This window comes from Schistocerca piceifrons, chromosome 7, assembly GCF_021461385.2.
Source record: "Schistocerca piceifrons isolate TAMUIC-IGC-003096 chromosome 7, iqSchPice1.1, whole genome shotgun sequence".
NCBI classification, from domain to species: domain Eukaryota; kingdom Metazoa; phylum Arthropoda; class Insecta; order Orthoptera; family Acrididae; genus Schistocerca; species Schistocerca piceifrons.
In genome coordinates, this window is record NC_060144.1 from 29,450,770 (window position 1) to 29,465,364 (window position 14,595).

Sequence of the window (14,595 nt, forward strand, 5' to 3'; positions counted from 1 at the left end):
AGTGTGAGTTAGATCAGCCATGTATTTCTCAAATTGCCTGTGCTAAGCAAGTTATGTCACGCCCGCGGCCCCACCGGCAGAGTCAGACTGTAAACACTAGCCGGCCGCGTCATGTTAAACACATTCGTCAGCCGCGTGTGCAAAATGATAGAGTTAAGTCTTGCCCTAAGTGTGTTCTTGCTCATCCTCGTGAACGTTGCCCGTTGAGAAACGCGGTTTGTCACTTTTGTCAAAGGAAAGGACACATCCAGACTGTTTGTTTGCGTAAACGCAAGAACAATTCTAGTGCTGCCCAGCCCATGGATATTCATGTTCTTCAAAGCCAGCCCGCCCAGAAGGTCGCGTTTAAAGACTCTTCCACGGTTCGTGTGGGTAATAAACTTGTTCGCAATAAGCCACCCACCCAGCCCTCTGCTATGCGACCCAAGCGTAATTCAAACACTGTGAAAAGTGATGTACAGACTGCAAGTGACGCGGGAGTTGTTGTTCCACCCGCCCAAGCCACGAGTTGTCGTAAGCAGCGAACACGCGCTAAACGCGCTGATTTTGTGTCTTCCGCCTCCACTGCACCGATCCAGAGACAGTGTAATAAACTATTTGTGAAACTACGCATCCAGGATAAGACCTTCAATTTTCAATTAGACACTGGCGCGTCTGTGACTCTCATAAATAGTGCTACGTATGCGGCTATCGGCCGCCCTAAACTTTCAGCGGCAAAACATTCTTTGGCTACTTATAGTGGAGAACAAATTCCTGTGTTAGGTGTATGTAGCGTGCCTCCACATTCCGTGGCAATACAAAAACAGTTTCATTCACAGTGCTCCGCGCTACAGACAGTGTAAACAGTTTCGGATTAGACTGTTTTGACTTGTTTAGCCTGTCTATCCAAGACAATGTGTTGCAACTTAATTCTGTTGTTGTTCCTCAAGACAGCATAACCGATTTATGTAAACGATACAGTGACATATTGAAAGACGAACTAGGTTGTGCTGCGAACTTTTCCGCTCATATTACGTTAAAAGATAATGCTCAGCCTCGATTTTGTCGTGCTCGTCCAGTGCCTCACGCCCTCCGGGCACCTGTAGAAGATGAACTTCGTTGTTGGCAAAACAACGGTGTTATTCAACCCGTTTCAGCGAGCCAGTGGGCTTCTCCCTTAGTTATTATAAAGAAACCGTCTGGCAAGTTACGCTTGTGTGCTGATTTTAAGTCGACAGTGAATCCTCAGAGTGTCATTGATTCTTTTCCTTTGCCTAGACCGGACGAGCTGATGGATAAGTTAGGGGAAGCTCGTTTCTTTTCCAAAATTGATCTCCGTGAAGCATATTTGCAATTGCCCCTCGACGAGCAGTCACAACAGTATTTTGTCATAAACACGTCGTTGGGGTTGTTCCGTTTTCTTCGTTTGCCTTTTGGTTGTGCGTCAGCTCCAGCTGTTTTTCAGCGTTTTTTTGTCACAACTTCTGGCTAATGTGCCATCGTGTTGCAACTATTTAGACGATGTTGTTGTGTCCGGTCGGACGCCTGCTGAACATTTCCGTAATTTGGAGTGTTTGTTTCAAGTGTTGTCTCAGGCAGGCCTACGTTGCAACATCGATAAATGTTCATTTTTCCTTACGGAGATGGAGTATCTGGGACATGTTATTAATGCTCAAGGCATTCATCCCTCCCAGTCACATTTAGCAGCTATTCGTGATTTGCCCGCCCCTCGCAATCTGCATGAATTGCAAGCAGTTCTGGGCAAATTGACGTATTATATTAGGTTTATACCTAATGCATCACAGATTGCTGCACCGTTGCATCGGCTCCGCCGTAAGAATGTTCCGTTTGTGTGGTCAGCTGATTGCCAATCAGCCTTTCAGCAGCTTAAAGAGGCTTTATTGAATGATCGTTGTCTGGTCCATTACGACCCTCACAAGCCTCTGGTGTTAGCTTGTGATGCCTCTTCTTTCGGCCTCGGTGCTGTGTTGTCTCACCGAGTCGGTAACACCGAACGTCCTATTGCGTTCGCATCTAAATTGCTCAACAAAGCTCAGTGTAATTATAGCCAATTGGACAAGGAAGCGTTGGCTATTGTGTTCGGTGTCACAAAAATCCATCACTACCTCTATGGTAGACCATTCTATTTAGTAACAGATCACAAGCCCCTGACGTCACTGTTTCATCCGTCTAAACCAGTTCCTCAGCGGACAGCTCAGAGACTACAACGTTGGGCTCTTTTGTTATCACAATACCAGTATGAGATACTGTATCGCCCTACAGCTCAGCATGCAAACGCTGACGCGCTTTCTAGATTGCCGATTGCTGCGGATGATGTCTTCGATTCCTCTGACGACTCTTGCCATCAGATTGACGCCGATGAGCATCAATCCCTCCGGGATTTTCTGATTGATTATCGTCAGGTGGCACGTGAGACAGCTACGGATTCTCATCTGAGGTTACTATTACGTTTTGTTCAACGTGGTTGGCCGTCCACGGCAAAGGACATATCGGATACTGTGGTTCGTCGCTATTATCCGCAACGTCATCTGTTGTCTGTTTCGCACGGAGTTTTGCTGTTACGCACCGAGAATGACCAGCTTCGTGTAGTGGTTCCCCAAGTGCTCCAATCCAAGGTCCTCGACTTGTTGCATCAAGGTCATTGGGGAGTGGTCCGCACCAAGCAGCTTGCCCGCCGGCATTGTACATGGATCGGCATTGATAAGCAGATTACGCAGATGTCTACAGATTGTTCGACGTGTGCCGAACACCAAGCTGCTCCGCCTCAACGCTATTTTGAGTGGGCACGCCCTGCCGGTCCCTGGCAGCGAGTACATATTGATTTCGCTGGTCCATATTGGAATTCTCGTTGGCTCATCGTGATAGATGCATTTAGTAATTTTCCGTTTGTTGTGCCCATGCAGTCTACAACGTCTGCACAAACTATACAGGCGTTGACTTCAATTTTTTGTATTGAGGGTCTTCCAGAAGTTTTAGTGTCTGACAATGGTCCACAATTTACCTCTGCTGAATTTGAAAGTTTTGTTCCGCCAATGGCATTCGCCATGTTCTTACTCCGCCGATCCACCCTCAATCGAATGGTGCAGCGGAACGTTTTGTACGCACATTCAAGGATCATATGGACCGCCTTCGTGCTACGCACTCTCGTCAGCAGGCCCTCATCACGTTCCTGTCGTCGTACCGGACCACGCCACGCGACGGCCCTTCGCCTGCGGAGCTTCTCCACGGCCGTCGTCATCGCACCCTACTACGGTTGTTGCACCCCCCGGATCGACCCGCCGCTTCTGACCATCGCACGCGTTTTCAGCGCAACGACGCCGTTTTTTTCAGAGTTTATCACAGTCGCCGTCGTTGGGAACGTGGTACCGTGATAAGTGTCCAGGGTCGCGGTTTTTATACTGTTCAAGGTGCTACTGGGGTGCACAGGAGGCATCAGAACCAGTTGCGCCGCGCTGGCCGCCCGGATTCTGCCGCTCGTTCTTTGTCCACAGATTTGGTCCGCGGCGGGTTCCAGCCGCGCCTTCCGACTTCGCTGCCGCCCTCAGGGCAGCAGCAGCAGCCGTCGCCGCTACCACGCCGACAGCCCGTCCCGTTGATGCCTCCCGCGCAGCTTCCTCCGGGAGCGCCCCAGGTGGTCGCTCCGGCGCCTGCGGTCCCTCTTCAGTCGCCACCGCCTTCGGAGCTGATGGACGTCGACCTCTCAGCCGGGCCGCCTTCTCAAGCGGTGGCTGTGCAGCCTGTCCTGCAGCCGCTTTCCTTGGGCACCCCCAAGGAGTCTGACACCGCAGCGCCTTGTCCGGCGCCCACTCAGCAGCCGTCGACGCAGCGTCAGGAGACGCTGCCTCTCTTCATGGGTCCCGACGCCCCGTCGCGTCCAGTACCAGAAGCTGCGCCCGTGGTCACAGGCGTGCACCCTGACCTCGGTTTTCAGTCGGTGTTTCCCGAGGCCCCGCGCAGCCAATGCTGGGGTGCGGACCGGGGACTGCCACCGACAACAGTCTCCGCCCTGGTCTCTTCTGCTACGCCTGCGGCCACACCCCTCCCCCGCCGTCGACGCTCGCCACGTCATTATTCAACGACGGTGCGGCGATTTGGGGGGGAGGAGTGTTATATCCTAGCCGGTAATGCCACCCGAGCCCGCTGCCAAAAGGTTGGCAGCATCAAAGTCCGGACGCCGTCCGCATAAGCAGCGCCAGCGAGACAGGAAATCGCCGCAAGACTGCGCGCGCCACCGCTGGCTTCTGGCTTCTTAAGCGCTGGAGTCGCGAGCACTAGGACAGTTCTGTATTCGCCGCTCAGTTGTATACTCGCCACCGAATTGTGTACTTGCTAGTCAGTTGTGTGTTCATCGCATCAGAGTTGTTGTTTGTCGTCAGCCGACGCTGACGTAGCCGCTCCGACTCGAACTAGACAGATCTCTGTAGACACGGAGTTCACCACTGTGTTTCTGTGTCTTCGTTAATAAAGATAAGTACCGACTTTTATTTAATCAGAGTGTTTGGGTTTTCATCTTTCTGTTCACTGTTCCAGCGGACCGGTCGGCCCGCTATTAAAAGTGTGGCGGTGACTTCGTAAGCCGTTTCTACCGCGAATTGTTTGTCGCTACGAACACCGCCACAAAAGTTTCAGAGGTTGTTGTGAGCGGTCGTAACTACGGTCGCGTCAAAAGGGAGCGGCAAGGTCCTCAGCCCGAAAGCTCATACAGTCTTTCTGCCTCTGAATAAATTGTAACTTGATATTTAGAGGGTGCTTTCTGATTATCATTTTAAATCTGTTTCTTAAAAAAAAAAATGCTTTAGGCACCATTAAAGTGATAAATTACCATTTGTTAAAAAGGAATTTGCTTATGATTTCATGAGTTACTCCCTGGCAACTACTTCCACGCTCACATAGTGTGACTAAATGTGTTAATGTTCTTGATGAATCTCTACTAAGTAGAATTCTCAGGAAAACTCTTTGAAAATAAAGCATGGTTCAGTGCCATCATGTTTGTAACTGATTTTGAGGCCGGTATGGCACAGAGCACGGAGGGGGAAAGGGAAGCAGTTGCGCATGTGTAAAAAAAACAGATAATCGATCCCAAACCTTGAGATAACAACGTAAAAACGAGGTATTCAAGAGCGTTTAGAGTGGTTTCCATCTCGAATTAATGCAATACCCCGGCAGCGGTTGGTTTGGGGACCCATGTTTATCGCAGCTGTTTACCTACTTTTGGCTTGTACTTTCCATGTGTGCATTATTGACCATCTACATTAACATCTACATACATACTCCGCAATCGGTGCGTGGCGGAGGGTACCTCGTACCACAACTAGCATCTTCTCTCCCTGTTCCACTCCCAAACAGAACGAGGGAAAAATTACTGCCTATATGCCTCTGTACGAGCCCTGATCTCTCTTATCTTTGTGGTCTTTCCGCGAAATATAAGTTGGCGGCGGTAAAATTGTACTGCAGTCAGCCTCAAACGCTGGTTCTCTAAATTTCCTCAGTAGCGATTCACGAAAAGAACGCCTCCTTTCCTCTAGAGACTCCCACCCGAGTTCCTGAAGCATTTACGTAACACTTGCGTGATGATCAAACCTACCAGTAACAAATCTAGCAGCCCGCCTTTGAATTGCTTCTATGTCCTCCGTCAATCCGACCTGATAGGGATCCCAAACGCTCGATCAGTGCTCAAGAATAGGTCGTATTAGTGTTTTATAAGCTGTCTCCTTTACACATGAACCACATCTTCCTAAAATTCTACCAACGAACCGAAGACGACTATCCGCCTTCCCCACAACTGCCATTACATGCTTGTCCGACTTCATATCGCTCTGCAATGTTACGCCCAAATATTTAATCGACGTGACTGTGTCAAGCGCTACACTACTAATGGAGTATTCAAACATTACAGGATTCTTTTTCCTATTCATCTGCATTAATTTACATTTATCTATATTTAGAGTTAGCTGCCATTCTTTACACCAATCACAAATCCTGTCCTACAGTCACTCAACGACGACACCTTCCCGTACACCACAGCATCATCAGCAAACAGCCGCACATTGCTATGCACCCTATCCAAAAGATAGTTTATGTAGATAGAAAACAACAGCGGACCTACCACACATCCCTGGGGCACTCCAGACGATACCCTCACCTCCGATGAACACTCATCATCGAGATCAACGTACTGGGTTCTATTACTTAAGAAGTCTTCGAGCCACTCACATATTTGGGAACCAATCCCATATGCTCGTACCTTAGTTAAGAGTCTGCAGTGGGGCACCGAGTCAAACGATTTCCGGAAGTCAAGGAATATGGCATCCGTCTGATACCCTTCATCCATGGTTCGCAAGATATCATGTGAGAAAAGGGCGAGTTGCGTTTCGCAGTAGGGATGCTTTCTAAAGCCGTGCTGATGCATGGACAGCAACTTCTCTGTCTCAAGGAAATTCATTATGTTCGAACTGAGAATATGTTCGCGAATCCTGCAACAAACCGATGTTAAGGATATTGATCTGTAAATTTGAGGATCCGTCCTTCTACCCTTCTTATATAAAGGCGTCACCTGCGCTTTTTTCCAGTCGCTTGGGGCTTTCGCTGGGCAAGAGATTCGCGATAAATGCAAGCTAAGTAAGGAGCCAATGCAGTAGAGTACTCTCTGTAAAACCTAATTGGAATCCCATCAGGACCTGGCGATTTATTTATTTTCAACTCATTCAGCTGCTTCACAACCTCAGGGATGTCTATCACTATGTCCTCCATACAGGAAACTGTACGAGGCTCAAACGGCGGCATGTTTGTGCGATCCTCCTGCGTGAAAGATTTCTCAAATGCTAAATTTAAAATTTCAGCTTTCGTTTTGCTGTCTTCCGTTGCCAGGCCAGATTGATCAGTGAGTGACCGGATGGAAGCCTTCGACCCGCTTACCGATTTTACGTAAGAACAGAATTTCATTGGGTTTTCAGCAAGATCTTTTGCTAAGGTACGACGGTGGTAGTGGTTGTATGCTTCGCGCATCGCTCTTCTTACAGCAGCACGAATCTCTACTAACTTTCGCCTGTCCTCATTCTCCCGATCTTTCTTGTACCGCGAGTGCTGTGCCTTTGCTTCCTGAGCACTCTCCGAATTGCGCTGTTAAACCACGGTGGGTCTTTTCCGTCCGTAACCCACTTTTTCGGCACATACTTGTCCAATGCTTGATTTACAATGTGTTTAAAATTTGCCCATAATTCTTCCACGTCCATTGTACCGGAAGTAAATGAAGTCGATTCATTTACTAAGTGGGATGCTAACAACTGCTTATCTGCTCTGTCTAGTAAGAATACTCTCCTAGCCTTCTTGACCCACTTTTTAACTTTCGTAATCACATCCGTAATGCCAACATCACGATCACCAATCCCTGTCTCAACAGTGATACCATCGATGCGGTCTGGTCTGTTCGTGGCTACCAGATCTAAAATATTTACATTACGCGTTGGCTGTCGATTTAGCTGCTCATGACAGTTTTCGGATAATGTGTTCAAAAGTAATTCACACGACGGCTTGCCTGTACCACCTGTAATGAATCCATAGACATCCCAGTCTATACTAGGTAGGTTGAAGTCGCCTCCGACTAATACAGCACGATCCGGGTACTTCTGCGATACAGAATGTAGACTGCCTTTGAATGATTCTAGAACTGTCACGGTGGGACCTGGTGGCCGGTAATAACAACCCATAATTAATAAAATTCTTCAGGGTATCAGACCGCATCGTCATAATTTAAAATGCGCCAACGTTTCAGCCAGCGTTGCAGCTAGCCTTCATCAGGGCCTTACGTTAACGTAAGGCCCTGATGAAGGCTAGCTGCAACGCTGGCCGAAACGTTGGGGCATTTTAAATTATGACGATGCGGTCTGATACCCTGAAGAATTTTATTGAAGAAGACAACGGCCGCGGAAGCCTACGCTTACATACAACCCACAATTAACTCTATTTCCCCTAGCCCTGTTAAACGTGTCCAGATAACTTCACGATCACACTCTACTTTTGGCCGTGGTGGCGGTGCGGTTCTAGGCGCTACAGTCTGGAACCGCGAGACCGCTACGGTCGCAGGTTCGAATCCTGCCTCGGGCATGGATGTGTGTGATGTCCTTAGGTTAGTTAGGTTTAAGTAGGTCTAAGTTCTAGGGGACTTATGACCACAGATGTTAAGTCCCATAGTGCTCAGGGTCATTTTTGAACACTCTACTTCGACCTCAGTAGAGACAATATTTTTGTCAACTGCAACGAAGACACCACCTGCTACGGTGTCTAATCTGTCTTTCCGATACACGTTCCAACCCTCACTAAATATTTCAGAACTTCCTATCTCAGGGTTCAGCCAGGTCTCAGTTCCGAGAATAAATCGGGCGCCACAGGCTTCCTGGAGGGCAGTAAATTGTGGTTTAGGTGCACCTCTGAAATGGAGTGTGTTTCAGAAAGGAACCCCCCCCCGCCCTGCCTTACGCTGGCACAGCAGGTCGCGAGCGCGGCGCTGCCCGCTGTCCGGGCGCGGCTGCTGCACTCACCCGCCGCGGACGGGCCGGTCCTCCTCGGCCAGGTTGGCGGCGAAGCGCGCCCCGTGCCGCAGCAGCAGCAGCGCCACGTCCGGCTTGCAGAGCTGCAGCGCTGCAGCCAGCGCCGTGGAGCGCCGGTACTCCGCCATCGGGACGTCGGCCGCTCGTCGCCCGCCGCCGCACCCTTCAGTCACCCAAAAGGCAGTCAGCAGAGGCGTCCCAAATTTCAGAAAGATATCTGTAAGCTGCAGGCAAGGACGGATAATACGCAGGCTTATTACAAATGACTGAAGCGATTTCGCAGCTCTACAATAACTTTATTACTTGAGATATTTTCACAATGCTTTACACACACATACAAAAACTCAAAAAAAGTTTTTTTAGGCATTCACAAATGTTCGGTATGTGCCCCTTTAGTGATTCGGCAGACATCGAGCCGATAGTCAAGTTCCTCCCACACTCGGCGCAGCATGTCCCCATCAATGAGTTCGAAAGCATCGTTGATGCGAGCTCGCAGTTCTGGCACGTTTCTTGGTAGAGGAGGTTTAAACACTGAATCTTTCACATAACCCCACAGAAAGAAATCGCAGGGGGTTAAGTCGGGAGAGCGTGGGGGCCATGACATGAATTGCTGATCATCATCTCCACCACGACCGATCCATCGGTTTTCCAATCTCCTGTTTAAGAAATGCCGAACATCGTGATGGAAGTGCGGTGGAGCACCATCCTGTTGAAAGATGAAGTCGGCGCTGTCGGTCTCCACTTGTGGCATGAGCCAATTTTCCAGCATGTCCAGATACACGTGTCCTGTAACGTTTTTTTCGCAGAAGAAAAAGGGGCCGTAAACTTTAAACCGTGAGATTGCACAAAACACGTTAACTTTTGGTGAATTGTGAATTTGCTGCACGAATGCGTGAGGATTCTCTACCGCCCAGATTCGCACATTGTGTCTGTTCACTTCACCATTAAGAAAAAAATGTTGCCTCATCACTGAAAACAAGTTTCGCACTGAACGCATCCTCTTCCATGAGCTGTTGCAACCGCGCCGAAAATTCAAAGCGTTTGACTCTGTCATCGGGTGTCAGGGCTTGTAGCAATTGTAAACAGTAAGGCTTCTGCTTTAGCCTTGTCCGTAAGATTTTCCAAACCGTCGGCTGTGCTATGTTTAGCTTCCTGCTTGCTTTATTCGTCGACTTCCGCGGGCTACGCGTGAAACTTGCCCGCACGCGTTCAACCGTTTCTTCGCTCACTGCAGGCCGACCCGTTGATTTCCCCTTACAGAGGCATCCAGAAGCTTTAAACTGCGCATACCATCGCCGAATGGAGTTAGGAGTTGATGGATCTTTGTTGAACTTCGTCCTGAAGTGTCGTTGCACTGTTATGACTGACTGATGTGAGTGCATTTCAAGCACGACATACGCTTTCTCGGCTCCTGCCGCCATTTTGTCTCACTGCGCTCTCGAGCGCTCTGGCGGCAGAAACCTGAAGTGCGGCTTCAGCCGAACAAAACTTTATGAGTTTTTCTACGTATCTGTAGTGTGTCGTGTCAATGAATGGAGCTACAGTGAATTTATGAAATCGCTTCAATCATTTGTAATAGCCCGGTACTGTAGTGTCGCGGAATAGTAAAGAGTTGGAAACGCAGAATATTGTCAAAGTTTCGTTGCCTATGCCGAGAGCCAGAGGTAGTAAGTTAGCCAAGAGGTAAGAGGATTGCACATATATCGGAATGTGTCGTCACGCAGGGGCAGTGACCTGGTTACACACAACAGGCTAGAGAGAATTGCTTAGCACGCGGCTTTGTGTTGGACGGAGACTTTCGTAGAGTGCAAGACAGAGGTATAGCGTCAGCTGTACTGCACTTCACAACTTCGCGTAAGTCTGCCGCAACAACACGTAACTCTGTCGCAAGAACACCTAAGGGGCGAGTACGACAGATGAATCAGCAGTATAAGTGGAACGAATGCGGTCATTACAAACGAGCATGACGTCAGGATGTCGCTCGTACTTCCTTTAAATACGCCAGCTTTGATAGCAACAAGGCACTCGAAGTTAGACTTGCAGTTAGATGTGTACTGGGTCGCTGCGTAGCGCTCAGCTCAGTGATCGACATGTTAATCTTCATTAAGGAGATGTTTCAGTAAGGGCGGCCCATGCAGCAGCAGAGGTGAGGGTACAGTACCAGCTCTGGTCCTCTCTGCTGCCGCTGTCAATCATCAACCCAGGATTAGCAGACATCGCGGCAGACTCGCCCGCCGCCAATGCTGACCACATCAGTGAGCCGTCGTCGAGATCGTGCGGGGCCTAGGCCCTGTGCATCTGCTGTCACAACCAGGTGAGCTGACGACTCTGGGGGACTGAAGCCCGTTCCGCCCGTCCACCGCGGACGAGCCACCAGGAGGAGCAGGGAAGAAGACGGGATGGGATAGAGTACACTCCGCACTAAGAGAACTCCTCTCGTGCTGACAGCGCCGGAGACTCCAACCCGGAGCCTCTACGCGCAGCAGCCTGCTGCCCGCCGCGAGTTGGACGGCCAGCCGGGCACCGCCAGCCACGCGCGGCCGAAGTAAGGGCATTCCTTCGCTGCGTCACAGCACTCGGCGCTGCGCTAGCAAGACTGCGCGGCCCGGATCTGATGTCATCGCTACGAGTCAGCGAGGACTCGGGGAAGGTCGTTGATATCACCAAGCCACATTGTACTCGGCAGGAATAAAGTTGTTGTGAATGAATAATGTTTCTTTGGCGTTTCTGACGCTTCTACAGCCATTTCCTAGCATCCTGACAACTGGTGAGGTCACCGCTCGGCCATCAAGTCCGCCGTAGGCGACCGGGACCACCGTGGCGCCTACAATACACTGAAGAGCCAAAGAAACTCTTACACCTACTAGAGATGGGTAGTTCGCGAACGAACGGGTGCAAAGGAACGGTTCAACAAGATGAACGAAAGGACCGAGGAACGAATTCCAAGAAACGATCGGTTCATAGTTCACTTCGGTCGCGGCGGTCTACTTATAGTTCCCGGGAACGAGGAACGATCGGTTCATAGTTCACTAGTTCACTTCTGTCGCGGCGGTCACTTCGGCAATTCTCGTTCCAGCCTCGGTCGCGTGCTCGTCTCAGTCTCGGTCTCCTTCGACAGCACTCGTCGTTCTTCGCATGACCACCTGTCTCAGTTCCACTGCCGACTGCTGCTGGTTAGTTCAGTATCCAGTTGTTCGTTTCGTTCACTGCGCTCGCCTATTTTACATGTGTTCCAAACTGTTTTTGCACTTGGTTCTGGCTATTCAGCGTCCACGTCCGGCAATCAAAAAGTATTTTATAGTTACGTAAATTACATAAAAATTACGTTGTATGTAATAGGTACGTCTTTTCAGGTAACAAAAGGGCATATCAGCTCACTTCATTATATCGATGAACAGCAGAAGACATACAAGGCAAGTTTTGTTTTGTTATTCATATATTTTTTGGTTTCATCGACTTGATTTAGCAACTAACTTTCAATAATTTGCTTAATTTTTAGTGTAAGAAAATTCATATAAAACGATTTTCGTGTATCTTTCATATACAAAACATTACATTTAGATTTAGGAAGGCTCTAATTATTTTTAATCTTGGTTGTTTCCAATTTGCATTACCTGCTAGTTTGGTATCTTTGAAAAAAAAAAGTGGGTTGTGGGTCATTTTGGCTCAGTAGGAAAAGCGGTGCCTCTCCATTTGAAAAGATATAGATTGCCATAAAACCGTATTTACTTATTATCTCAAAAACATTTGTTCAGAAGGAGCTTTCAAACCAAAAACTTTATTACTGCGAACTTAATTATTATTATTATTGCTGCATTAACTTTAATAGTGCAACATAAAAACCTAATTTTTACTAAGCGTGTGACGCAAGTATGATGACAAAACCACATTTTATTTTATGCCTCCATAAAATCTCTACTTCGCCTACGAACTCAGAGACAACGTGAAGTATATGCGGTATAGGGTGTAAACGATTATTGTTTACAACATAGCATAGCTATGTAGTGGAAGTCGAAACGAAGAATTTTATACAAGACGCTTGTGGTCTATTAAGTTGGGATCAGCCACCAACAGGTTTACAAGACTACATGAGCTATAGCCTATGCGCGCCGCGTGAGATTTTCATGTTCTCTTCTCCAGCTCTCTACTCATCGTCATCGATTGTATCGCAATTGTTGCTTCCATTAGCTTGTTATTTCTTCACTGCCTAATTATTACATGTTTGTCTGTTTGTTGTATCTGATCGTAAAGGGCAACACATCGCCCGTAATTGGCGAGCAGTCTGTACTCGGGGCCGGTTTTCCATGCGCCACCTTATATTATTTCCCTCCGATCAGCCACACAAGGCTACAGTTGGCTAAACGAGAGATTCTGCAGTATCACAGAAACTACTACTAAAAGTGTGTAAGAATTCTGTAATGAATCAAAACTCTGTACTCCAGGGGGGAGGTAAGTGCCCCCTCTTGGTGCCCTCCACCCTTCAGTCACCTACACTACTAGTTTTCAGTTTTTCGTAAGAACCATATACCAAGCACAAATGAACGGTGAACGAGTAAAAATGAACGGTTCCCAAAAAAGAACGATCAGCAGTGAACTAGTTCCCAAGGATGAACGAGTTTTCCCATCTCTAACACCTACCTAATATCGTGTAGGGTCCCCGCGAGCTCGCAGAAGTGGCATGGAAGCGACTAATGTCTGAAGTACTGCTGGAGGGAACGGACACCATGAATCTGCAGAGCTCTCTATAAATCCGTAATAGTACGAGGGGATGGAGATCTCTTCTGGACAGTACGTTGCAAGGCGTCCCAAAATTCCTCAATAATGTTCATGTCGGGGAAGCTTGGTTACAGGCAGAAGTACACTACTGACCATTAAAATTGCTACACCGAGAAGAAATGCAGATGATAAACGGTTATTCATTGGACAAATATATTATACTAGAACTGACATGTGATTACATTTTCACGCAATTTGGGTGCATAGATCCTGACAAATCAGTACCCAGGACAACCACCTCTGGCTGTAATAACGGCCTTGATACGCCTGGGCATTGAGTCAAACAGAGCTTGAATGGCGTGAACACGTATACCTGCCGATGCACCTTCAACAAGATACCACAGTTCATCAAGAGTAGTGACTGGCGTATTGTGACGAGCCACTTGCTCGGCCACTATTGACCAGACGTTTTGAATTGGTGAGAGATCTGGAGAATGTGCTGACCAGGGCAGCAGTCGAATATTTCCTGTATCCAGAAAGGCCCGTACAGGACCTGCAACATGCGGTCGTGCATTATCCTGCTGAAATGTAGGGTTTCGCAGGGATCGAATGAAGGGTAGAGCCACGGGTCGTAACATATGTGAAATGTAACGTCCACTGTTCAAAGAGCCGCCAATGCGAACAAGAGGTAACCGAGACGTGTAACCAATGGCACCCCATACCATCACGCCGGGTGATACGCCAGTATGGCGATGACGAATACACGCTTCCAATGTGCGTTCACCGCGATGTCGGCAAACACGGATGCGACCATCATGATGCTGTTAACAGAACCTGGATTCATCCGAAAAAATGACGTTTTGCCATTCGTGCACCCAGGTTCGTCGTTAGGTACACCATCGCAGGCGCTCCTGTCTGTGATGCAGCGTCAAGGGTAACTGCAGCCATGGTCTCCGAGCTCATACTCCATGCTGCTGCAAACGTCGTCGAACTGTTGGTACAGATGGTTGTTGTCTTGCAAACGTCCCCATCTGTTGACTCAGGGATCGAGACGTGGCTGCACGATCCGTTACAGCCGTGCGAATTAGATGCCTGTCATCTCGACTGCTAGGGATACGAGGCCGTTGGGATCCAGCACGGCGCTCCGTATTACCCTCCTGAACCCACCGATTCCGTACTCTGCTAACAGTCATTGGATCTCGACCAACGCGAGCAGCAATGTCGCGATACGATAAGCCGCAATCGTGATAGGCTACAATCCGACCTTTATCAAAGTCGGAAACGTGATGGTACGCATTTCTCCTCCTTACACGAGGCATCACAACAACGTTTC

At 48.6% G+C, this 14,595-nt stretch overlaps 1 protein-coding gene across 1 annotated transcript in view; it reads right to left on the reverse strand.

Annotated features, from left to right (window-relative positions):
- The window catches only part of LOC124805404, a 150,673-nt gene that overhangs the window by 64,176 nt on the left and 71,902 nt on the right, over positions 1 to 14,595 (reverse strand). The window contains exon 3 of the mRNA XM_047265965.1: positions 8,626 to 8,709. Coding sequence (XP_047121921.1) covers positions 8,626 to 8,709 — 84 coding nt within the window. The remainder of the gene's footprint in view (positions 1 to 8,625; positions 8,710 to 14,595) is intronic.